Raw genomic sequence first — 24,282 nt, forward strand, 5'->3', positions numbered from 1 at the left:
AGGAGGACCTGGAGTTCTCTCATTCGGTGCTGCAGAGTCATCCGCACTCTCCCGCCCGTTTGGGAGCTTTGGTATAATCCCCATGGTCCTTTCAGGAACCCCAGCATCCACTAGGACGATAGAGAAAATAAGAATTTACTTACCGATAATTCTATTTCTCGGAGTCCGTAGTGGATGCTGGGCGCCCATCCCAAGTGCGGATTATCTGCAATACTTGTACATAGTTACAAAAATCGGGTTATTATTGTTGTGAGCCATCTTTCAGAGGCTCCGCTGTTATCATACTGTTAACTGGGTTCAGATCACAGGTTGTACAGTGTGATTGGTGTGGCTGGTATGAGTCTTACCCGGGATTCATAAATCCTTCCTTATTGTGTACGCTCGTCCGGGCACAGTATCCTAACTGAGGCTTGGAGGAGGGTCATGGGGGGAGGAGCCAGTGCAACACCACCTGATCCTAAAGCTTTACTTTTTGTGCCCTGTCTCCTGCGGAGCCGCTATTCCCCATGGTCCTTTCAGGAACCCCAGCATCCACTACGGACTCCGAGAAATAGAATTATCGGTAAGTAAATTCTTATTTTAATGTAAAAAAGAAGTCCTCAGTCACTGTTCCTGCGTCAAAGGAATTGAATACCCTGTTTGAAGAACCATGGGTTAGTCCTGATAAGAAATTTCAAATCCCTAAAAGGTTGCCCTCATATTTTTTCCTATCCTCTAGAGGAAAAGATGAAATTCCACCGATAGTGGATACATCAGTCTCTAGGCAGTCACGTAAAATTGTTTTGTCTGTTACTGGTGCAGCCTCCCTAAAAGATATGGCTGATCGTAAAATTGAGACTGCGCTCAAATCATTGTACACAGCTGCTGGGGTGGCCCAAAGACCCACTATTACATGTGCGTGGATCACTAAAGTCATTGCTAAATGTTCAGGTAACCTAATTGAGGGGTTGGATTCCTTGTCTAGGGGGAATGTTGTTTTACTCCTGCAGCATATACAGAACTCTGCGAATTTTATGGTGGAGGCCATAAAAGAGATTGCTTTTCTTAATGCACACACCACCGCTATGGCAGTGTCAGCATGCAGGGGCTTGTGGCTACGCCAGTGGACTGACTGCTAATGTGGACTCCAGGAAAGGCGTGGAAGGCCTGCCATTCACAGAAGAGGCTTTGTTTGGGGACGAACTAGACAAATGGATCTCCAAAGCTACTGTGAGTAAGTCTACGTATCTTCCTTCCACAGCCACTCCAGCCAGGAAAGCTTATTCAGCTTCAAATTTACAGTCCTTTTGGACAGCCAAGTTTAAGGGAAAATCAGAGGTGCTTCTACGTCTTCCAGAGGTGCAAGAGGTAAACCACGCAAACCAGCAACTGCAGGTGCTCAGGAACTGAGTTCAGGCTCTGCTTCCTCAAAGCCTTCAGCATGACAGTGGGCTGCGAGGCCTGTCAGGTGGGAGCACGACTAAAATTCTTCAGTCATATCTGTTCAAGTTTGTGCCGGGATCCCTGGGTCATAGATTTTATTTCCCAAGGATACAGACTAGAGTTCCAAGACCTCCCACCTCACAGATTATTCAAATCATGCTTACCAGCTTCACAAGAGGCAAGTATAACTTTACAGCAGGCCATCCAAAAACTGGTACAGACTCAAGTCATTGTTCCAGTTCCACCTCATCTGCACAGCAAGGGATACTATTCCAACTTGTTTGTAGTACCAAAACTGGACGGTTCAAAATGGAGTCTGAGAGCGGTGATCTCGGGTATGGAGGAGGAGGAATTCCTTGTGCCTTTTGGATTTCAAGGATGCGTTCCTTCACATTCCGATCTGGCCGCCTCATGAGGCTTATCTACGGTTTGCACTACAGGACTGTCTCTACCAGTTCCAGGCCCTGCCATTTGGTCTCTCCACGGCACCGAGGGTATTCCCCAAAGTGATGGCAGAGATGATGTTTGTCTTTCGCAAGCAGGGATTGAACATAATTCCGTACCTGGACGATCTTCCGATAAAGGCGCCGTCCAGGGAGTGGTTGCTGGACAGCATTGGCCTTTCAACCAAGCTTCTCCAAGATCACGGGTGGATTCTGAACCTTCCGAAATCTCACCTAGAGCTAACGTGAAGGCTCCCATTGGATGTCCTGATGCCAACCCGGATATTGGTGCATCTATGCATTCGACTTCTGGGGAAAATGCTGGCCTTCAACGCCACAAGGTGCTTCAATATGAAGACCCTTCCAGCTCGATCAGTTGGACAAATGGTCCGGATCGCATCTTCACATACACCAGAGGATCCTTCTGTTGCCAAAAGCCAGGATCTCTCTTCTGTGGTGGCTATAGATTTCTCACTTCATTGAGGTTCGTAATTTATGACTGGATCCTGTTAACCATGGACGCAAGCCTCAGAGGTTTGGGAGCAGTTACCCAGGGGGTGCAGTTTCAAGGAAGATGGCCAAGTCAGGAAGTCACCCTTCCAATCAACATTCTGGAACTCGGGGCCATATACAACGCCCTTCGGCAGGCCTCTTATCTACTTCAGGATCGGGCCATTCAGGTACAGTCGGACAATATGACGGCAGTGAAGTACATAAACCGACAGGGCGGAACGAAAAGCAGAGCAGCAATGTCAGAGGTGTCAAGAATTCTCGTCTGGGCAGAAATAAAAGCTGTGGCGTTGTCGGCAGTCTTCATTCTGGGGGTAGACAACTGGGAAGCAGACTTCCTCAGCAGACACAACCTGCACCCAGGGGAGTGGGGCCTACACCTGGTGGTGTTCAGGTGCTTGACACGTCGGTGGGAATATCCACACATTGACATGATGGGCCCTCGTCTCAACAAGAAGCTCAAGCGGTATTGTTTCAGGTCGAGAGACCGACACGCAGTGGCGGTGGACGCTTTGACGACTCCATGGGTCTATCAGAGAGTGTATGTGTTTCCTCCACTTCCTCTGATCTCAATAATTCTGAAAAGAATAAAAATGGAAAAGGTTCAAGCAGTTCTCATTGCTCCGGACTGGCCAAGAAGGGCCTAGTACCCGGACCTCCTGGAGATGCAACTCGAAAATCCTCTTTCTCTTCGCGAGGATCTTATGCAGCAGGGCCCGTTCGTCTATCAGGACTTACCACAGCTACGTTTGACGGCATGGAAGTTGAACGGCTGATTCTAGCCAGAAGAGGGATCCCTAACAAAGTTATCCCGACTATGATCCAAGCCAGGAAGGGGGTAACATCTAAACATTACCACCGTATTTGGAAGAAATACGTCTCTTTATGTGAGGGCAGAAAATATTATGCTGTAGAATTTTACTTGGGATGTTTCCTTCTTTTTCTACAGGGAGATGTGGATGTGGGCCTACGCCTGGGCTCCATAAAAGTCCAGATTTCGGCCTTTTCCATTTTTCTTTCAAAAATGATTGGCTCCTCTCCCTGAGATCCAGACCTTTTTGAAAGGTGTTCTGCGCATCCAACCTCCCTTTTTTGCCTCCCACGGCACCTTGGGATCTCCAATGTGGTGCTGCAGTTTATTCAATCGGACTGGTTTGAACCGTTACAGGAGCTTGACGTAAAGTACCTTACGTGGAAGACTGTCACACTGTTGGCCTTGGCTTCAGCAAGATGTGTCTGAGCTAGGGGCGTTGTCTCACAAGAGTCCCTACTTCATTTTTCATGAGGACAGAGCTCAACTCAGAACTCCTCAGCAATTTCTTCCTAAGGTGGTGTTCGCGTTTTAGATCATCACATTGTGGTTCCGGCTGTTACGGACACCTCTGCTACTTCAAAGTCTTTGGATGTTGTGAGGGCTTTGAAGGTGTATGTAAAGAGAACAGCTCGTCACAGGAAAACCGACTCGCTGTTCGTTCTATATGATCCGAATAAAATTGGGTGTCCTGCTTCAAAGCAGACAGTTGCACTCTGGATCAGGTTCACTATCCAGCATGCTTATTCCACGGCAGGCTTGCCGGTTCCGAAATCTGTACAGGTCCACTCTATTAGGTCGGTGGGTTCTTCCTGGTCTTTGCTTTACAGCTCTGCCGAGCAGTGACTTGGTCAGGTTCGAACACGTTTGCGAAGTTCTACAAGTTCGATACTTGGGCCCCTGAGGACCTTCAGTTTGGTCAATCAGTTCTGCAGGAACCTCAGCACTCTCCCACCTGGTTTGGGAGCTTTGGTACATCCCCGTGGTACTAAATGGAACCTCAGTATCCTCTAGGACGTAAGAGAAAATAGGATTTTGATTACCAACCGGTAAATCCTTTTCTCGTAGTCCGTAGAGAATACTGGGCGCCCGCCCGGTGCTTCGTTCTTCCTGCACTGTTACTTGGTTAAGTATTGTTATTGGTTCAGCTGTTGCTGTTCCTGTTTAAAATTGTGTTAGCATAGCTTTCCTCTGTTTGTGTGTGCTGGTTCGGAATCTCACCACTATCTTTATCTATCCTTCTCTCAAAGGGGATATGGTCATTAGGTCGACAGCCATTAGGTCGACATGGTCAATAGGTCAACATGTACTAGGTCAACAGGTCAAAAGGTCGACATGAGTTTTTCATATATATATTTTTTTTCCATACTTGACGATCCACGTAGACTACAATTGGGAACGGTAACCTGTGCCGAGCAAAGCTGTAGCGCAGCAAGGCACCTTGCCCGAAGCATGGTGAGCGAAGCGAGCCATGCGAGGGGACACGGTGTACTAATTGGGGTTCCCCGTTACTTTGCGAAGAAAACTACACCAAAAACAGTCCAAAAACTCATTTGACCTTTTCACCTGTTAACTTAGTACACGTCAACTTAATTCCCATGTTGACCTAGTGCATGTTGACCTAATGCCCATGTCGACCTAATGACTGTCGACCCAAGTTGAGTCGACCCATACCCCTCTCAAAGTATGTCCGTCTCCTCGGGCACAGTTTCCTAGACTGAGTCTGGTAGGAGGGGCATAGAGGGAGGAGCCAGCCCACACACTCAAATTCTTAAAGTGCGTGTGGTTCCTGGTGGGCCCGTCTATACCCCATGGTACTAAATGGAACCCCAGTATCCTATGGACTACGATAAAAGGAACTAAAATGATGCCTCTTAATTCTTGTCACCCTAGAGTTGGCAGCTCCCTGGATGACACTTCTGTTTGGTGTCTATATAGGGAAGCGGTTAAAATACAGCCATTTGGGATCCTGGCGGTCACAATACCGATGCTGGAATCCCGACATGCGGTGAAATGCTGCTGCCGGAATACCAGCGATAGAGGCTGTTCTCCCTCTGTAGGTGTCCATGACGCAAGGGGCTTTATAGCGCTCGCCCCTCTGTCGGCATTCTTGTGGACAGGCGCTTACTGCCGGGATTATGACAACCGGCATCCCGCCCGCCGGTAAACCGTACGTAACCCTCTGTATCTATTGTCTTCCTTCATTAGAATAAAGGTGTTGTGTTTTTTGTTTTTTTTTATCATTTAATACCAACAAAAATTTTTAATTTCAAGTTTTTCTTATTTTCTTCTATTCTTTAATAGCTGAAGTTAAAACTAAAGGTTCTTTTGTTCTGCTACCTATAAAACAAAGTACTTTTCTGTACAATGAAGTACATATATTAGAGTTCCTTGTGATGGAACTGAAATAGAATTTATGAATCCTGCTTTCCAGACTTTCTATATGAAGCAGTAGGTATTGTTGCCCTGTAAAGGAAATAAGCTAGTTTTCCCCGTAGCCTCTATTGAAATCTCACTTGTCCATCTACAATAAAGGAAAGCTGCCCGATTAAAATAAAGATGACAATCTCCAGCATTGTTAGTTACTCCTGGTGATGAGGGTGACACCTGCTTTGTGTTACTACTGGAGGAATACATACTATAAGTCGATAGTGACATTCTCGACAGGGTCACTGATGGCAACACTATGCTGGCACCACAAATACGACGAGTTTAAAATGTTACTTTTGGCATTGTGGCAGTGTTGGCAGTGTAACCTAATTATGCTGTTAAAGCAGCAAGGTTAAAGTTATACTCCCAATACTCTTAAAATGTTTTAAATAGCATTTTTTAACCTTGTCTGCATTGTGCTGCTGGCATAGTGCTGCTGAAAGTGACATTGTTGAGACTGTCACTGTCGACGTAATGACTGCATCCCTTATAGAGTACCACCTGTTATGTAGCACTTACTGTAATAAATATGCCAGTATTTAAAAGGTAGTCTGTTATTATCGATTATTTATAAGGTGCCACAATGGTTTTCTAGCGTTATATAAGGAGATAATGTAAGCAAATTCATATGGACAATTACAATGTGCACTTAGCATAATTATACAGAGGATCTTACAACCTATAGAGAGAGGGGTGGACAGGGTAATGTGACTGGAAGTAGAAGTGAGTTGCAGTAGCGGCTAGCACCAGACGTTGGGGGTCATTCCGAGTTGATCACTCGCTAGTAGTTTTTAGCAGCCGTGCAAACGCTATGCCGCCGCCCACTGGGGAGTGTAGTTTAGCATAGCAGAAATGCGAACGCATGTGCAGCAAAGCTCTGCAAAAAAACATTTGTGCAGTTTCAGAGTAGCTCTGAACCTACTCAGCGCTTGCGATCACTTCAGCCTATTCGTTTCCGGATTTGACGTCATACACCCGCCCAGCGCCTGCGTTTTTCAGACACGCCTGCGTTTTTGCAAACACTCCCTGAAAACGATCAGTTGACACCCAGAAACGCCCCCTTCCTGTCAATCTTCTTGCGGCCGTCAGTGCGACTGAAAACTTTGCTACAACCTGTGTACAACCACGGGCTTTATACCCATACGGCGTGCGTGCTCATTGCGCCATATGCATGCGCAGAAATGCCGATTTTTAGCCTGATTGCTGCGCTGCGAACAACGGCAGCTAGCGATCAACTCTGAATGACCCCCGTTGTCAGGTGCTTGTAGCCTGGTCATTAAGGCTATTAAAACATACATTGATGGTCACCAATCTAACACACAAGAAAGGTGAATTTACTTGATCTCCAAACTGTTTCCCAAACATTTATATGCAAATATGTATTTATAGAATGAGATAATTTTAATACACAATAAAATTTTATACAGTAGTTGGGTATGTATTTTTATGAGGTATCCACACACTCTCTTACAAAGCCCTCACCCACTCCTCTCCCATTTACATCTCTGACCTTATCTCCCTTTACACTCCCACCCGTCCTGTTCGCTCTGCTAATGCATGCCCTCTCTTCTGCCTACTAATTACTTCCATCCACCCACCCGCCCACCTCTACCTCCAAGATTTTTCACGTGCTGCTTCCTTTCTCTGGATTTCCCTACTTCCCCTCAGACTCTCCACCTCTCTACAAAACTTCAAACGGGCTCTCAAGACCCACTTCTTCCCCAAACCCAGCCAAATCTCATCCTAACACTCTGTTCCACGCTCTCTGTGTCACCCCTGTCTGTGTACCCCTCCCCTTTTAGAATGTGAGCTGTCACGAGTAGGGCCCTCTTCCCTCATGTGCTTATCCTTTTCTTACTTTAATAATCTTCAACTGCACCAAATCCAGCAGTCTTCTGCCACCTGATACTTCTCAGTGTAATCTGCTGATGTAACTATGTTTATTTACCCTGTACTTGTCCTATATTGTCTTCAACTGTAAGTTGCTGTTTTAATTATTTGTTTGTTTACTCTGTCATTGGGCACTGTGGAACCGTTGTGGCGCCATATAAATAAAGGATGATTATGATAATAATAAGTACTTAACACAAGGCATTAGATCCACTTGGAGCATGATTTTAAAGCTAGGTACACACTATACATTTATTGGACCAATTTGCCAATAATTGGATGATCGGCCTGTATTATTCTATAGTGTGTAGGCATAAGCATTTTGGACAAACTGTGATTAAACGCTAAAAAAAATAAATGTTTGGTTTTTGTTTATCCGATCATTACAAAATATTTTGGATAAAGGTCCCAAAATTGTGCATTCATTGCACAATGTAGAAAATAGGGCATATAAAAAACAGGCATTCAAAGTAGACAAAATAAATAGAGGTATGAAAATAAAGGTTAGGTAGGGCCATGCTCACGAGATAAGATTACATTTTAATTTGCAAAAGGACATCACTGAAACAAGAGAACGGGCTGTGGCTTCTATGCTTCAGTGGAGAGTAGGGGAAGTTATGATAAATGGGTTTTCAGTGAATGTTTAATGTGAAGGGGGTGACAATGTGGAAGGTAATTCCATTAGTGGGTAGTGGCATGTCTTGTAGGTGGGATTGAGAGGTGAATAATAGATATGAGGGTATATATATTAAGATGAGAAGATGTTGATGTGCGAAGACAACACAAAAGTGGATAATGTGACCTTTAAATAAAGAGAGTGAGGATGTCAGAGGTGTGAACTGGATGGCTGAGTTTGGAGAGAGTAGGATGCTTATTGTTATACTTACAGATTTCCACAGCGCTGTACAAGGAATATACACAATAATTGTAAAACATGACACATCCATGGTACATTAACTATTATTTGCTATATTTATGGAACAACGAGCTGGGAATGCAGTCTAGAGGCAATGGTTGAGCTACTCACTGTCAGCTCTCAATGGGAGGAATTCAAGTGTGCCCGCTGATCTCCTGTCACTTTAGACGTGAGACTGGGCAGACGACACAATTGAATCTCCCCCATGAGCCTTTGTCCAAGGAGGCGTGAGACATAGAGGTAAATTTACTAAGATGGGAGTTCTATTTAAGATGGGATGTTGCTCATAGCAACCAATCAGCTTCTACTTCTCATTTATCTAGCACCTTCTAGAAGATAATATCTGGACTCTGGTTGCTATGGGCAACATCCCATCTTAAATAGAACTCCCATCTTAGTAAATGTACTCCATAGGGTCTGATTCAGACCCAGACGCAGTACTGATTTGGTCACAATTGACAAATTGTTTTCCTGCTGCAGTGCCCATGTGCTGTGATGTTAGCTGCAGCGTGTTTGACAGGCTGCAGGCATTTGGGGGTAGATATGAGGAGTGGCTTAGAAAACTGAGGTGGTGTGTCTCCATTTTTTGCAGTTCCGTCCCCAGTTAGCTGCAGCGTGTTTGACAGGCTGCAGGCATTTGGGGGTAGAGATGGGGAGTGGCTTCGAAAACTGAGGTGGTGTCTCCATTTTTTTTGCAGCTTCGTCCCCAGGCTGAGATTATCTTGCCCTGTCCGTTTAGGTGTGGTGGATATACTGAACAACCTTAGGGATGCCAAGATGCCTGATGATCCCGATGTTGTTCCGATGTGCCATAGTCCGATGCAGCCAGCGGATCTGAGAAGCCAATAGTGGGCGCCTGTTAACAAAAAATGTCTCATGCGGCATTGGCATAAATTTTAAGATCCGCTGCTACTGAAAACACAGCAGGCGCCCAGCCCGAGTCCACCACTAGATGAAAGGGACTAGCAGCCATTGAGCAATAGAAGAAAGGATAGTACTGGGGAGATACATCCGGGCCCATGAGAGCTTAGAGTATGGTAAAAGGAAGGATAGAAAGTTGGAGGGTGGACTGGAGAGAAGCTATATAGGAGATGAGTGGAGATTTAGGAGGAGATATGGTAGACTTTGATGAAAAGGTGAGTTATTAGCGAATGTTCAAAGCTCTGGAGACTCACAGGAAGTTTGATATGATGAGAGAGTGAGCTCCAGGGGGGTGCTGGAGCAGAACGGGGGTTATCTTGGAGGCAAGCATGAGAGGGGGTAACCAGTATGGAATGGAGGCGGGTAATCGCAGGAAGAGTGGATGGAGCAGGCGGCAGGGTATACAGAAACAAGGCTGCATACTGTTTGTAGGAAATGTTAGTAATTGAGTGCTTTCTTTAAACAGGATTTTGAGCGGATTGGTCAACTAACAAAGCAGTTTACGGGGAAGGGGGGGTGAGGGGGTTGCATAGTGGTCAGACAGGAAAATGAGAATGGTGGCAGCATTCACAATGCATTGAAGTGGGGAAAGGTGAGTAAGGAGGAGCTTTTAGTACTGGAGTAGGGGTGCTTGTGGATGGTAGAGAGCTTTGGTGGAATCAGAAGTGAATCTAGACTTATAAATGTTGCAGTGATGGGCACAGCAAGAATGAGCTATAGATCGAAAGTAAACGTTAAAAAAAAAACTATAGCAAGTTAATAGACTATAAGGTGTATCAATAGAATAGCAGTATCATGGAATATTTTTACAAGCCAAAAAATATTATTTATTCTTATGAAATGTATTAAAATTATTATTTAATTGGCCACTCTTTATCCTTGAAGATTGCAGTACATCCTTTTCGGCATACACGGGCACATTCAATTGAAAGCAAACTTTTCATGCTAAACTTAACATGGCTATATCACCCAATTTGTCATTACTGTGGCTATGTGGGCTCCCTATTCTCAAACTATCCAATTGAAAAAACATTGGATGCTGGAATTTTTCAGGCAAAAATCCATGGGAATTTTTAAAATAAGGAAAAATCGGTCTGTACCCTAAAATAACGTCAAATAAATATTGGATAACAATATAGATGTCTATTACTATGCTAAACAATATTTGAACTAATGAAAATGTGTAAAATGGCTGATTTATTGATTATTTTTTTAAATGATAAAAAGTATGTTTTTCCATTAAAACAAATACAGATATATCCTCATACATCTTGCCTCAATACGCCAAGTAGCGGGAGATTCATAAGACTCTGCTGATTAAAATTATATATGGCATGCCTATATTCTATGTGCCAAATGGCAAGGGACCATGGTCTTCAAGGGGTACTCTTATTGAATATAATCCGTAGAAAGATGGACAGAAATAAATAAAAGCTACCTATCTAGTATGTGTGTATATAATATATTGGCACTGTAGATTGATTTATAGTTCCATTTCTTTGCAATATTTCTGTGAGATATGTTCTAGAAAACTTTGTGGTAATTTTTCCTTGTAAAGCTTGAGAGGTGGTTCATTCAGTAATTTCAGACCATTTATATCAAATGCAGAATCGCCAACATGAACATGCAGCTACTCGAACATGCTCTTATAGTAGCTTGATAACGTGTTCTCAAATCAAGTAAGGATTTCTACTGTGCTGGCGTAAATAAGCTGCCTGTGGTTGTGTCTCAACCTAAAAATGTCACCACATTTCCAAAAACACTGAAAACATCGTAGTACGTAGGATGGACTTATTCTCAAGACGCTGTATATAACCTAAAACCATAAATACAATACAGGTTGAGTATCCCATATCCAAATATTCTGAAATACGGAATATTCCAAAATACGGATTTTTTTGAGTGAGATAGTGAAATCTTTGTTTTCTGATGGCTCAATGTACACAAACTTTGTTTAATACTAAAAGTTATTAAAAATATTGTATTAAATGACCTTCAGGCTGTGTGTATAAGGTGTATATGAAACATAAATGAATTGTGTGAATGTAGACACACTTTGTTTAATGCACAAAGTTATAAAGAATATTGGCTAAAATGATCTTCAGGCTGTGTGTATAAGGTGTATATGAAACATAAATACATTCTGTGCTTAGATTTAGGTCCCATCACCATGATATCTCATTATGGTATGCAATTATTCCAAAATACGGAAAAATCCGATATCCAAAATACCTCTGGTCCCAAGCATTTTGGATAAGGGATACTCAACCTGTACTTCCTTTTTGTCTATTTGTTGCCGGTGTATGCAATAGTGTTCTTTTTCTCAGAGTCCTGCTAGGTGCTTAGGGGCAGATTTGTTAAGCCTGGTGAAGTGATAAAGTGGAAGGTGATAAAGCAGCAGCCAGTCAGCTCCTAACTGTCATTTTTCAAACAAAGAATGTGTACAACAGTCGATTGATATACAGGACTATTCAGGTTTGTTAGCAAACCCCCCCCACCCCCACCCCCCCACCCCAAAAAAAGAAAGTAACTGGGCAAAACAATGCTGCACTGCTGGTGGTGCAGATGTAACATGCAAAGAGATTTAGATTTGGGTATATTATTTCTGTGCAGGGTAAATATTGGGTGCTTTATTTGAACACACCCCACCCAAATGTAACTCTTCTTGCACATGTTACATCTGCCTCACCTGTAGTGCAGTATGGTTTTGCCCATTAGTGTGCTTTTCAGTTTGTTAACAAACCTGAATAACCCCCATAGTCCACTCAGAGAGATTTCATCTTAAGGTTCCCTACACACTGGTAGATATTTAAGAATGATATGGACGATATTGGTCAAAAATTAACAATATATCGTTCATATCGCCCATTGTGGAGGCAGCGTCGATGAACGATGCGTGTCCTTACAGTCGTTCAGCTTTGGTGTATCATCATTTATCATTGTAAGCCAATTTGGATCGTATCGTATGCAATGTGCAATATACGCAAATCGTTCAGTGTGTATGCACAAAATCGTTACTAAAAACTACCTGAAAAATCGTTTATCGCTTATATCCTTCTTTGCTCAAATCTGTGTGCGTGTGTGTGTGTGTGTGTAGGGCCCTTAAGTGATGTTTAGGAATGAGGGGAAAAGGTGTTAAGGTTGAAAGTGTACTCAGTGATCGCACTGAGCCGAAAAAAAAGTGGGTCCCACGGACCCCTCACTTTTAAAAATTGGGATCTCACCTGTCCTTTTCTGGCTCCCATCGGAATGAAAGTTCTTATTAATGATTCAAATATAAATACACAGAGTTGATTTGGACACTACAAAAGTGTTGCAAGGGGAGGAGGGAGGAAGGAGGGGGTGGTAACAATGCTGCTGGACTGTGTAGCATAGAGGACACCCAGAACCAGAGCTGTAACCAGATATTTTGGTGCCCTTTTGCAGAAAGTAAATTCGTGTTCCCCCTCCTATACGAATGAGAATGTACAGTTGGCACGCAGCAAAAATTTAAGGGCGTGGCTTCGTGGGGAAGGGGCGTGGCCACATAATAGTGCCAATTCACATTACACCACACGGTAGTGCCACTTATACACATTGCACCAGATAGAACCTCCTATACACACTGTGCCAGGTAGAGCACATTATACACATTGCACCAGGTAGAACAAGTTATACACTTTGCGCCAGGCAGAGCACATTATACACATTGCACCAGGTAAAACACATTATACACACTGCACCAGGTAAAACACATTATACACATTGCACCAGGTAGAACAAGTTATACACTTTGCGCCAGGCAGAGCACATTTATACACATTGCACCAGGTAAAACACATTATACACACTGCACCAGGTAAAACACATTATACACATTGCGCCAGGTAGAGCATAGGGGAAGGTGGGAAGTTATTACACACAAAGGGGGGGGGGGGTTCCCAGTTATTATACACACTGGGGAAAGGGGGAGAAGGAGCAGTTCTTACATCCCTCCAGTACTACCCCGCTCCTGTGGAGTTCCAACAGGGTATCGTGGAAGAGGGGAGCGGGTGACAGGGTGGAGGGTAAAAAGTGGGTGAGTCTAGTCCTCGGAATGAGAGGAGCAGATTACAATACAGAGCGGCAGGTTAGAGGGAATAACCGGGGTGGGTCTGGTCCTTCAGGAGCTTCCTCCTACACCTCTCCAGCCCATATGATGTAGCACCCGCAGCCGCCTCTTGTCCCGCCACTTACCGCTGGCATCTTCCTGCTTCCTCCGTGGTCTGGCTCCTGTAGTTCACTGGAGGGGCACAGTGGATTTCCTCAGCCTGCCTGCGGAGGTCACAGCCCCAGCTAGGGCACACAGGAAGATGATTCCTCTCATTTGCGGTGCGCGCGGAGCAAACGGTGAGGGGGGGGGGCGGGAGAACACACTCTCCATGGTCTCCTCCACTTCCAAGTTCTTCACTTTGCTGCCGTGGAGACAGAAACTGACTGAGAGCGCAGGACAGCACTGCTGGTCAGAGCGCGTCCTGAGGGTCCATGTGTTTGTTTTTTTTTTGTTGTTTTTTTTTTATTTGAGTCCCCACAATCAATTCTTGGGTAAAATACGCGCCATAGTGCGTTTTTGCGATCACTGGTATTCAAACTCACACTCTGTTAGGTCAAGGTATCTTTGGAAGTGTAAATCTCTCAATATGTCTATAGATAGTCACCCCTTGGTGTGTCCACCTACAAAAGGATAGATGAGCGTACCCCACACACTAGCTTTATATGCTTTTATTGTCCTCCTCTCTTTGGTTCTTGACTCAGAGTTAAAGTGAACGCAGCAGTGTCTATTGGTGGTCACCCATCTGCGAATTTGTGAAAATGTCGTACAATCTCCTTCTTTTGTGTACATCAGTGTGACCGCATTTGCAGGGACTGAGATACCCACTTTTTAGCACCCATGCAAGCTGCAATAACGGTGGTGATGGCGTTATGTGCCACCATCTGTTGCACCATTGAAACTTGCACGAGCACTATGGCAGGTGCAGTTTCATAATCTGACCATGGCCTCCTTGCAGCTTTGCATCTAAACGGAGTCTGTTGCATTGACATGCCCTCAACATTCTCATAATATGGCCATTGTTGCAACAACACCATTAAATGTGCACTCTGTGTGACAAATGCGCCATGGGGTTTTCAGGGCTTTTCACGAACACTCAACTAGGTGAACATCAGCCATGCGTTCAGATTGCATGCGACTCAGAATCAGGTCCATTAGACCTTCTTAAATTTTTTGTTTGAACGTTTTTTTACCACTTAAAACATTGTTTCTTCAAGAACTATATTTTCTTTAACTGACCAGTGCAAAGCTTTGTCGTATTTAATTGTTTAGTGTTTTTTCTTTTCTTTCACAGTTCCACCCACATGGTCAGATAAAAGGCTGTGTTTCTAAAATGTAAACCTTTTGTTTTGGTGGTGATTGCTTTACTGCTACCTGTATATTAGTCCATACTGACTTATACCCCTTTTACACTCGCAGGAAAATCCCGGGATATTGCACGTGAACGCGCATCATCCCGGGATTCTTCTCAGTGTAAATGGGTACATGGACAATTTCCCGGGACGAGCATCCCGGGATTTCATCCCAGGTCAAAAGCAGGGTTGAACCCGGGACCGTCCCGGGAAGCTGTGTAGTGTGAAAGGGTCCGTCCCGGGATTCACTATCCCGGGACTGTTAAAAGGACTTGGATTGGAGCTTTCTTGGGCTCAGAAAAGCTGATGTCATCTTTTCTGAGCCCAAGGCCATTTCTAATGACATACTAATGCATTTGCAGGGATATCCCGGGATCAGTGTAAATGGGGCTGTCCCGGGTCGATCCCAGGTCTTAATGCAGTGTGAAAGGGGTCAGTCCCGGGAATGCATTCCGGGATGCATCCCGGGAAGCATCCCGGGAGTGACCCGGGAGTGCGAGTGTAAAAGTGGTATAATAGGGTTTTCCGGAGGTGCGTAATGCTTGGCGATCTCGGACTGTTTTTTAAAGCGGCAATCATTTATAAGGCATGGTATTGCCTTGCAAATGACTGCATCCCGCACCTCCGGCAAACTCGTACCCTATTACATATCCCCTATTGTCTCTACCCCAGGTCCTCTCCTATAGGTACATGTGATACTATTGTACATCTCCATTTGGGAGCTATTGCTCTCCTGTGTTTTAGTTTCCTAATTGCTTTAGTGGTGCCTCATGGAATTAATCCAGATTGTCAGTATTACTGGACATTTTAGCACTTGATATATGCTAGTGTCAGACACATTGAAATCTTCCGTAATCGTTACCTAACAATTCACATTTCATTGATTTCCTCATTTACCTTTCAGTCAAATTTCACATTTTATTCTGATGGTCTGTAAATGTTTCCTTCTAACCCTCTGTTACTTTCACCAGTTGCTATAGTTACCCAAATACACTAAATCCTATTTTCAGCGGCCAATGTTAAAGTTACCTCTTATTTTATTTCTCTTCATGTTTTTCTTTTTTTTTCTAAACAAGATATCAGTAGGAATAACTGTGTGCAATGACTCCTGTAATAGCTGCAAGATCACATTTTTCTTGAGGATGATTGTCAGTTTATGGTGATTAGCTGTAAATCTGCATTTGCACACGCACAGTGGCCGCATCTACAATTAATCGCACTGCACATGGGTCTGTGAAAGAAATCTTCATCGCAGTGGGTCTGAGGGGATATGCAGGGGAGCCACTTGCTGCTAAAGGAGTGTCACTGAGTGGCATTGGGGCATATGCACTTGGCACAGTTGGCTGTGGGCATGTTGAGGGAATTACGACCTATTCAGAGGTCCTTGTATCTACTTATCTACTTATTTCAGATGGATGGATTTCTTTCACCCTAGTACCCCATTCACACTTGCTGCAAAATCCCAGGTTATTGTATGTGAAGGTGCAGCAATCCGGGATTTTGCTTACTGTGAAAGAATACTTCCCAGGACTAAGTCCTAGGTTCCAGACCCTGCTATTAACCACGGTCGGGATGAGACAAGGGAATTTCCAGCTTGCTAGACCCAGCAAATTCCCGTGTCTCATCTGAAAGTAGAATATGTAATGTGGGTACACGTGGAAAACGTTTGACTAGGGACAGATACAAATCTGCATCTCTTTTTAAGCATGACAGATAAGACAATATACCCGTGCTTGAGTTTACCCATATTGTACATGTCACCAACTGCATTGCAGTATTAATGCCATATATGTATACAAAACAGAAAAACTTTTGCTATCTGTGCTAATATTAATATACTGCAACTCTGTGTATTTAGCAGATAAAATGGGATTTTTTCATATTTTGATGAAAATATTTACGCTTGCAGCCCATTGTTAAGGATCCCAATTCTTTGTAAGTTCCTACACTAGCATGTATGCCCAGCACACCATTACGTTGCAGTTAAATGAACTCACCTACCAGATACAGAGGGAAACATCAATAAAAGAGCTGGCTTGTGAACAACACCCAACTAGGGCCCTCATTCCGAGTTGTTCGCTCGCTAGCTGCTTTTAGCAGCATTGCACACGCTAAGCCACCGCCCTCTGGGAGTGTATCTTAGCTTAGCAGAATTGCGAATGAAAGATTAGCAGAATTGCGAATAGAAAATTCTTAGCAGTTTCTGAGTAGCTCGAGACTTACGCCTACACTGCGATCAGCTCAGCCCATCTCGTTCCTGGTCTGACGTCACAAACATGCCCTGCGTTCGGCCAGCCACTCTCCCGTTTCTCCAGACACTCCTGCGTTTTTCCGCACACTCCCAGAAAACGGTCAGTTTCTGGCCAGAAACACCCACTTCCTGTCAATCACACTCCGATCACTTCAACTGTGAAAATTCTTCGTTCGGACGTGAGTAAATCTACTAAGTTTTGTGCTAAAATACTTAGCGCATGCGCACTGCGTACCATGCACATGCGCATTTTTGCCTTAATCGATCCGTTGCGAAAATCTGCAACGAGCAAATAACTCGGAGTGATACCCTGGGCCTTTTATTGCCTTTTATTTGCTACATACAGATTTGCAGTATATTATTGATACCACCGATATCAAAAGTCTTGAGAAACCAGTCCCCCCCCCCCCCCCCCCCAACTCTAAGTACTTATGTAAACTGTAGCGAAGTGTTTGCATACTGACTTTACAGACCTGTGGCCTGTTTCTGGTTCGAATGCTGCTGCGACAACTTTAGCAACTTTTTCCATAGTTGCTGTATGGCTTTGTGCTAAGGTTAGTATTAGCCTTTCATCTGCTGTGCGTCTGAACATGCAAGGACTGAGACGCCCGCTTTGTGAGCCAGATGCTAGGTGCAGAATCTCTGTCAGTGTTTGGCCTCCTATGCGAGCGACTAGTGCTGGCCATACATTAGGACGATATCGCATACGAATGTAAGATTTCAGCGCATCATATGATGCATTGTGCGCACATAGTATGTGTTTTCGGTAGGTTTACGATGTGATGCACGTCCCCATTGGTCGAATGTCGCATCAAATGATCATTCATGCAGTCCATATAATCCGTCTCGATTGTATGCACATCGTACCGTGTTTTATGCACATACAATGCATCGTATATGATCAGCATCATTTTGTCTGGCATTTCCTTCCAGGTGATCACGTGCTTTTTGTGAGGCATACAATCAATTCATAGATTGTATGCTTCATCGGATGCACATAAAACTCCAAAATCGTGTGCCAGGGGCTCCCGGGGGGATTGAAGGGAAATCTTATGAGGAATTGGATCGGAGGCTGGTCGTCCTAATGTACGGCCAGCAATAAGTGAGTTCGAAACCAATTCAGTGACATGCAAAAAACATTCCAGTAACACGCTCATAAGACCATCTTCATGCGTCTGACTAGCCACCTCCCAGTCACCACCCAGGAGTGACCAGCACATTTCCACTACATTTCTGATCTCAATCGAGACTGCACCCACTGTTAGTTTCTTGCAGCCCCAGAGCCACTTTTTCCTTAAATAAATGTTGTAAAAAAAAAAAAAATAGTCTGTACTTGCCTTTACACTCCTTTGACCCCCCCACATGACTGATTAAGCAGTTGGAAGTTTATGGCAGCCCATGTAGCAGACCTTCTCGCGTTCCTCCTCTTCCATGTCTATGATTATTACCGCTCACCCTGCATACTCTCCCCACACACTGCTCTACTACTCTACCTCTCACCTTGCACCCCCTCTCCATTACACACTGCTCTCCTACCCTACCCTGACCCCTCCCCGCACACACTGCTCTCCTACACTAGCCATAGATCTACAGTGTCTAGTTTCAGTCAATAGGTCGACTTGGTCATTAGGTCGACCTATGAAAGGTTAACAATTTTTATGGTCAATAGGTTCAAATGGTCGACATGAGTTTTTCCCCAACTTTTTCATACTTTACCATCCCCGTGGATTATGAGTTGGAATAGTAACCTGTGCCGAGCGCATAGATAGCAGAGCGATCACCTTGCCTGAAGCATAGTGAGCGGAAACGACATTGAAAAAAAAATGTTGTGGCAACCCTTTTTCCCCCCCGTGTCAACCATTTTTCATGTTTGCCTTTTCATGTGTTGACCTTTTGTACTTGTCGACATTTTCCAGTGTCGACCTTTCATTGGTCGACCTAATGAGCATGTTGGTCTTTTCACTGTGGACCATTTGGTGTCGACCTAATGAGTGTAGACCTTTTTACTGTAGATCTATTAAACCGTAACCCCCTGCACTTGCACTTACACTCTCACAGGTTTTTGCGGTAAAAATCTTGTAACCAATACTTTCTAATTGTGTACTGCAGACATTGGGAGTGCGCATATGCCGTGGTAATTAAAAATTGGTTGCAAAGTCAGCTGTAATTTTTGCTGCACAAAACTTGGGCCCAATTAAATATGCCCCAAAGTGTTTTTAATGTTTCTTCTTGCATCTCCTATATGGCTCTGTGGAGTTTCAAGACTTCATTGAAACACTGAAATACCTGTTGCTCTTTATGCAGAATCTTTTTATGGTTTAATTGTGTATGTGAGGAATTATAGTGGACTTCTATCTTATTTTGACCTGCAGATGAACGCTGTTGAGTGTACAATTTATCACTTCCTCCTATAAATGTTATTAATTTGTTTTAAATATTGATGAACATTAGTAAGCCAAATAGTCATTTTACAAATGATGCTGCTGATTTTTTAATTTGTTGTATCTGAAGCAGAATTTACCTGTCCTTAGCTGTAAAGGGAATGTCTTTCATGATAATGATGTATGTGCTTGTACTATATACCTGTCCCCAGAGGTGCATCATTTGACCAGTGTCCATAGGTGAACAGCTATTTGGGCAGTACGGATGGTGTAATAGTTGGCATTACTGCCTCACAGCACTGAGGTCATGGGTTCGAGTCCCACCATGGCTCTACCTGTGTGGAGTTTGTATATTCTCCCCGTACTTGCATGGGTTTCCTTCGGGTACTCCGGTTTCCTCCCACAATCCAGAAATATACTGGTAGGTTAATTGGCTCCCAACAAAAATTAAACCTAGTGTGAATGTGTGTACATGTGATAGGAATATAGATTGTAAGCTCCACTGGGGTAGGGACTGATGTGAATGGCCAAATATTCTCTGTAAAGCGCTGCGGAATATGTGTGCGCTATATAAATAACTGGTAAATAAATAATACATTTGCACTGTATACAGTAGTTCAAGCATTTTGATGTTGAGCATGGTTGCATGGTGAGGACATGTTTTTTTTTTTTTTTTCATACATAATTGTTCCCTAAAGAGTTTTTCTGTAAAACCATAAAAAGGCCCTATAGCTTGAATGGGAACATGGCCATTAATATACCTTATACGCTTAAAAAATAAAAAAGTAAAAATCCGTTGCTGTACTGTAACAATTTGGGTTGTGGATTGTTGGGTCGGAAGTGACTAGGTCGACACATGAAATAGGTCGACACTGTCATTAGGTCGACGTGGACAAGGTTGACATGAGTTTTTATTTTTTTGGGTGTCGTTTTCTTCGTTAAGTGACCGGGAACCTCATTAGTGCACCATGTCCCCTTGCATATCTTCACTCGCCATGCTTTGGGCAAGGTGCCTCACTCCGCTACAGCTAGCTGCGCTCAGCACAGGTTACTATTCCCAATTATAGTCCACGTGGATCGTAAAGTATGAAAAAAAAAAATATATATTTTTTGAAACTCTTGTTGACCTTTTCATGTGTTGACCTTTTCCATGTCGACCTAGTGACCATGTCTACCTAATGCATGTCGACCAATAGTGGTCGACATAATGAGTGTCGACCTAAGTGTTGTCGACCTAAAGACCGGATACCAACAATATGTGGAACTGTACAAGGTGTATTATCATAAGTTACATTAATAGATGACTCTGGGCAATTAATATTTAACAGTTAAAATCTTATCTGCTATCATTCAGTTTTAACATTTATATGTCTGAATCTTTTATTTTTTTCTTTGACAGGTTTAAGGCTGGAAACCGGAACATACCACACTCATTTTCTCAGTTTGCTCTAATTATGAAGGTATGTATTATGTTTTTTTTTGTTATGTTTTTTTTTTAGTTTAAGCAGTATGTTGTTGGTTTAATATATTTTTTATGCACTACTCTGTTTTGCAGCTTCTAAAAATAGGATAAACATGAGTGTGTAATCCTTAAGATTCTCTTGCAGGGAGATGATTCAAGACTTGGAAAGCGAGAATGTGGAGTAGTTGCTCAAACAGCGAATCCTCTTCTACCGATCATTTCAAGACTGTACTAGATAAATGACAGAAGCTGATTGGTTGCTTTGGGCAGTTTCTCCACTTTATCTCTCTCCAAGGCTAGACACATCTCTCCCTTGATCTCTCACTGTAAAGGGCTGTATTGACGGGGAGATTTCCCCAGGGATGTGTGCCAGACCGCTCAGCACACATATCTCCCCCTGCTCAGCACTCCGCGCGATGTGGGTGGGTGGTGGGGGGGGAACGAAACGGGGGGTGCTCATTTCACCCAGAGGCCAATCTAGCACCGGCGATAGCAACGCGTGGGACCGCGCATCACTGTCGCCGGCACCCCTACACACTGAGCGATGTTCAGCTAATTTCTAAGCAATCTAGTCAGATTGCTTAGAAATTAGCTGAACATCGCTCAGTGTGTACCCCCCTTATTATTATCTAAAATTCAACTTTTTGCTATACAGTGAAGGCATTAACTCTGACAACTAAATGATCCCACGAGAATGAGAAGTGACAGGCTAGTTTAGAAAGATTTAAACATGTGGAAGGAAATTAAGTTTCTTTAGCAGAAAGTCCAAAATACTGCTAAAATCTGATGCATTTAATTTTATGAATTATCAAGAAAAAGACCATACAGCACATAGGAAATACTCACTGGTGCGCGAGAGGTTCCATAAACCGTATATGGTGACAGAATATCATTATGAGTAAAATGTAACTTTTATTTAACTAAAAATATTCACAGTATCCAAAGAAACAAAAATGTGATGAAAAAGGGGAGGAGAGGTGTTAAGAAATCATTCAGCTATACACATACACTAATTATAATCCCCCTCCAAGAGCAGAAGTACATTACTGAGGTCCTGGGTTCAATTCCCACTATGGTCCTAACTGTGTGGAGTTTGTATATTTTCCCCGTACTTGTGTGCGTTTCCTCCGGATTCTCCTGTTTCCTACCACAGTATACTTGTAGGTTAATTTGCTCCCAACAAAATAATCCTTAGCCTGAATATGTGTGGTTTACATGTGGTAGGTAATACCGTATATACTCGAGTATAAGTCTACCCGAATATAAGCCGAGGCACCTAATTTTACCACAAAAACCTGGGAAAACGTATTGACTCGAGTATAAGCCTAGGGTGGGAAATGCAGCTCTAGCCGTACACAGCCCTCATACTGCCAGATATGCCCCTACAGGGCCAGATATGCCCCCACAGTGCCAGATATGCCCCCACAGTGCCAGATATGCCCTCATGCTGCCAAATATGCCCCACAGTGCCAGATGTGCAAGATATGCCCTCATGCTGCTGCCAGATGTGGCCCTCATGCTGCTGCCAGATGTGGCCCTCATGCTGCTGCCAGATGTGGCCCTCATGCTGCTGCCAGATGTGGCCCCTCCCCAAGTGCCAAATATGCTCCCCCAGTGCTATTACTTACCCCTCCGTCGATCCCGCGCTGTATTCTGAAGGAGGGACACGGAGCGCACAGCGCGCGGCTCTCCTGTGTCCCTCCTGCATCTCCGGCGGCTGCGGCGGGTCTATTAAAGGAAGTGCCTGTTCGTGATCAGAGGTCACGAACGGGTACTTACTTTAATAGACCCGCCGGAGATACATTAGGGACACAGGAGAGCCGCGCGCTGTGCGCTCCGTGTCCCTCCTTCACACTGCACTCCCTGTCACTGTGCACTGACTCGAGTATAAGCCGAGGTGGCTTTTTCAGCACAAAAAAAAGGGCTGAAAAAGTTGGCTTATACTCTAGTATATACTGTATATATTGTAATCTCCACTGGGACAGAGACTGACGTGAATGACCAAATATGCATTGTAAAGCGCTACGGAATTTGTGTGAGCTATGAAAATAACTGGTAGTAAGTAAACATAAGAATAATTGTTAAATTGTGACTCTTAACAATCCACTCAGTGGGACTCTCATTGGGATCCTATATTAACCACTTAACTGGCATGGTCAGATCACATGTGACTGCTCACTATGTCCCCCAATTTTTGATGAGGAGATCCGTGCCTCAGGTTTTAAATAAATACTTTTTATACTATATTAAATGAAAACAAAAACAATGTTATGAACTGTTTTGAAGGGGAAAATAGTCAGTTAATGGTTAATTCACCTCTGCGGTGGGTTTTCCCATTAGTTGTGATGTTTTAGGCTCTTCCGGTAGCAGATCTCATCCTTTTTTCTTTTTTTTTTCCATCGCAGCTTGGGAACCCAGTACGTTCTGTCACCCACAGTGTTCACTGCAATTGCAGAACACTGCATTAGCAAACACAGGGGCAGCAGAAGCGGAAAGACATCCATACAGCTGTGACTTATTTAAATCTCTGTAGCAATGTGCTCCACCTGGCACCCTGACTCTATTGTAATAGGGAGCAGTTTCCTGTTCTCAGTAACTTTATATGCGACTATCACTAACAATTATATATTGTTACCATTGGCAACTATCAAAATTGACAAATTAAACAATTGGTATTGAATGAGGCTCTGCGTCTCTAACTCCTCTCTAATAGCTATTACATTGATAAATGCTGAAAAGTGCCTCATCAGTGGCACTTTGGCTGAACCTCTACATGTGGTTGACTTATTTGATGATTTGATGCATTATGTGGTTACCCTTGACAACCATACTAACTACATTATTTGAATTCTTAATGATAACTTTGGGCGCTAGAACCTCTAAAGATATGGTCTATAACCTACAAGTATTCTGTTTCCACATTCTGTTGTTCTGTTAGGGGGAGATGATGATTACCCCCCAATACTGCATAAAATGTTCAGATGCTTTATGTGGTCACCCTTAACACCCATGTTACTCACGCCTATGTAGAGAATTCTATATGACTATGACAATTGCCAAATGTTTTTCAGATGACAGAGTGCTAAACTTATAGGTGCCATGATATGTCTTTTATAAACTCCACTTCTGTTTAAAAAAACGGTTTAGCTTTGCATAACTCATTGGTGACGACAAGGAAATAATTCAAGGTAACAGATGTTAACGGTTATCTGTTTTAACTTGTCTCTCCTTGATACTATTTTCAAATTAAAGGTGTACAACACTTACATGATGCATACCCTCTCTCCCACAAGGTGATGTTAACACACAAGCGAAACTCAAATAGTAGGGATCACACCACAATCTTTATTAGAGATCATTATATTGTAATTTGCTTGCATCAACAATAATATTTTCACCAGTTCCTATAGAAGATTCTATACAC

At 43.5% G+C, this 24,282-nt stretch overlaps 1 protein-coding gene across 2 annotated transcripts in view; it reads left to right on the forward strand.

Annotated features, from left to right (window-relative positions):
* ARID4B (AT-rich interaction domain 4B) overlaps positions 1-24,282 on the forward strand; it is a 375,127-nt gene that overhangs the window by 61,747 nt on the left and 289,098 nt on the right. For both annotated transcript variants that reach the window (XM_063917566.1, XM_063917567.1), the window contains exon 2: positions 20,796-20,856. In XM_063917566.1, the coding sequence (XP_063773636.1) occupies positions 20,796-20,856 (61 nt within the window). The remainder of the gene's footprint in view (positions 1-20,795; positions 20,857-24,282) is intronic.

The sequence above is a fragment of the Pseudophryne corroboree genome, chromosome 4 (assembly GCF_028390025.1).
Source record: "Pseudophryne corroboree isolate aPseCor3 chromosome 4, aPseCor3.hap2, whole genome shotgun sequence".
Lineage (NCBI taxonomy): Eukaryota > Metazoa > Chordata > Amphibia > Anura > Myobatrachidae > Pseudophryne > Pseudophryne corroboree.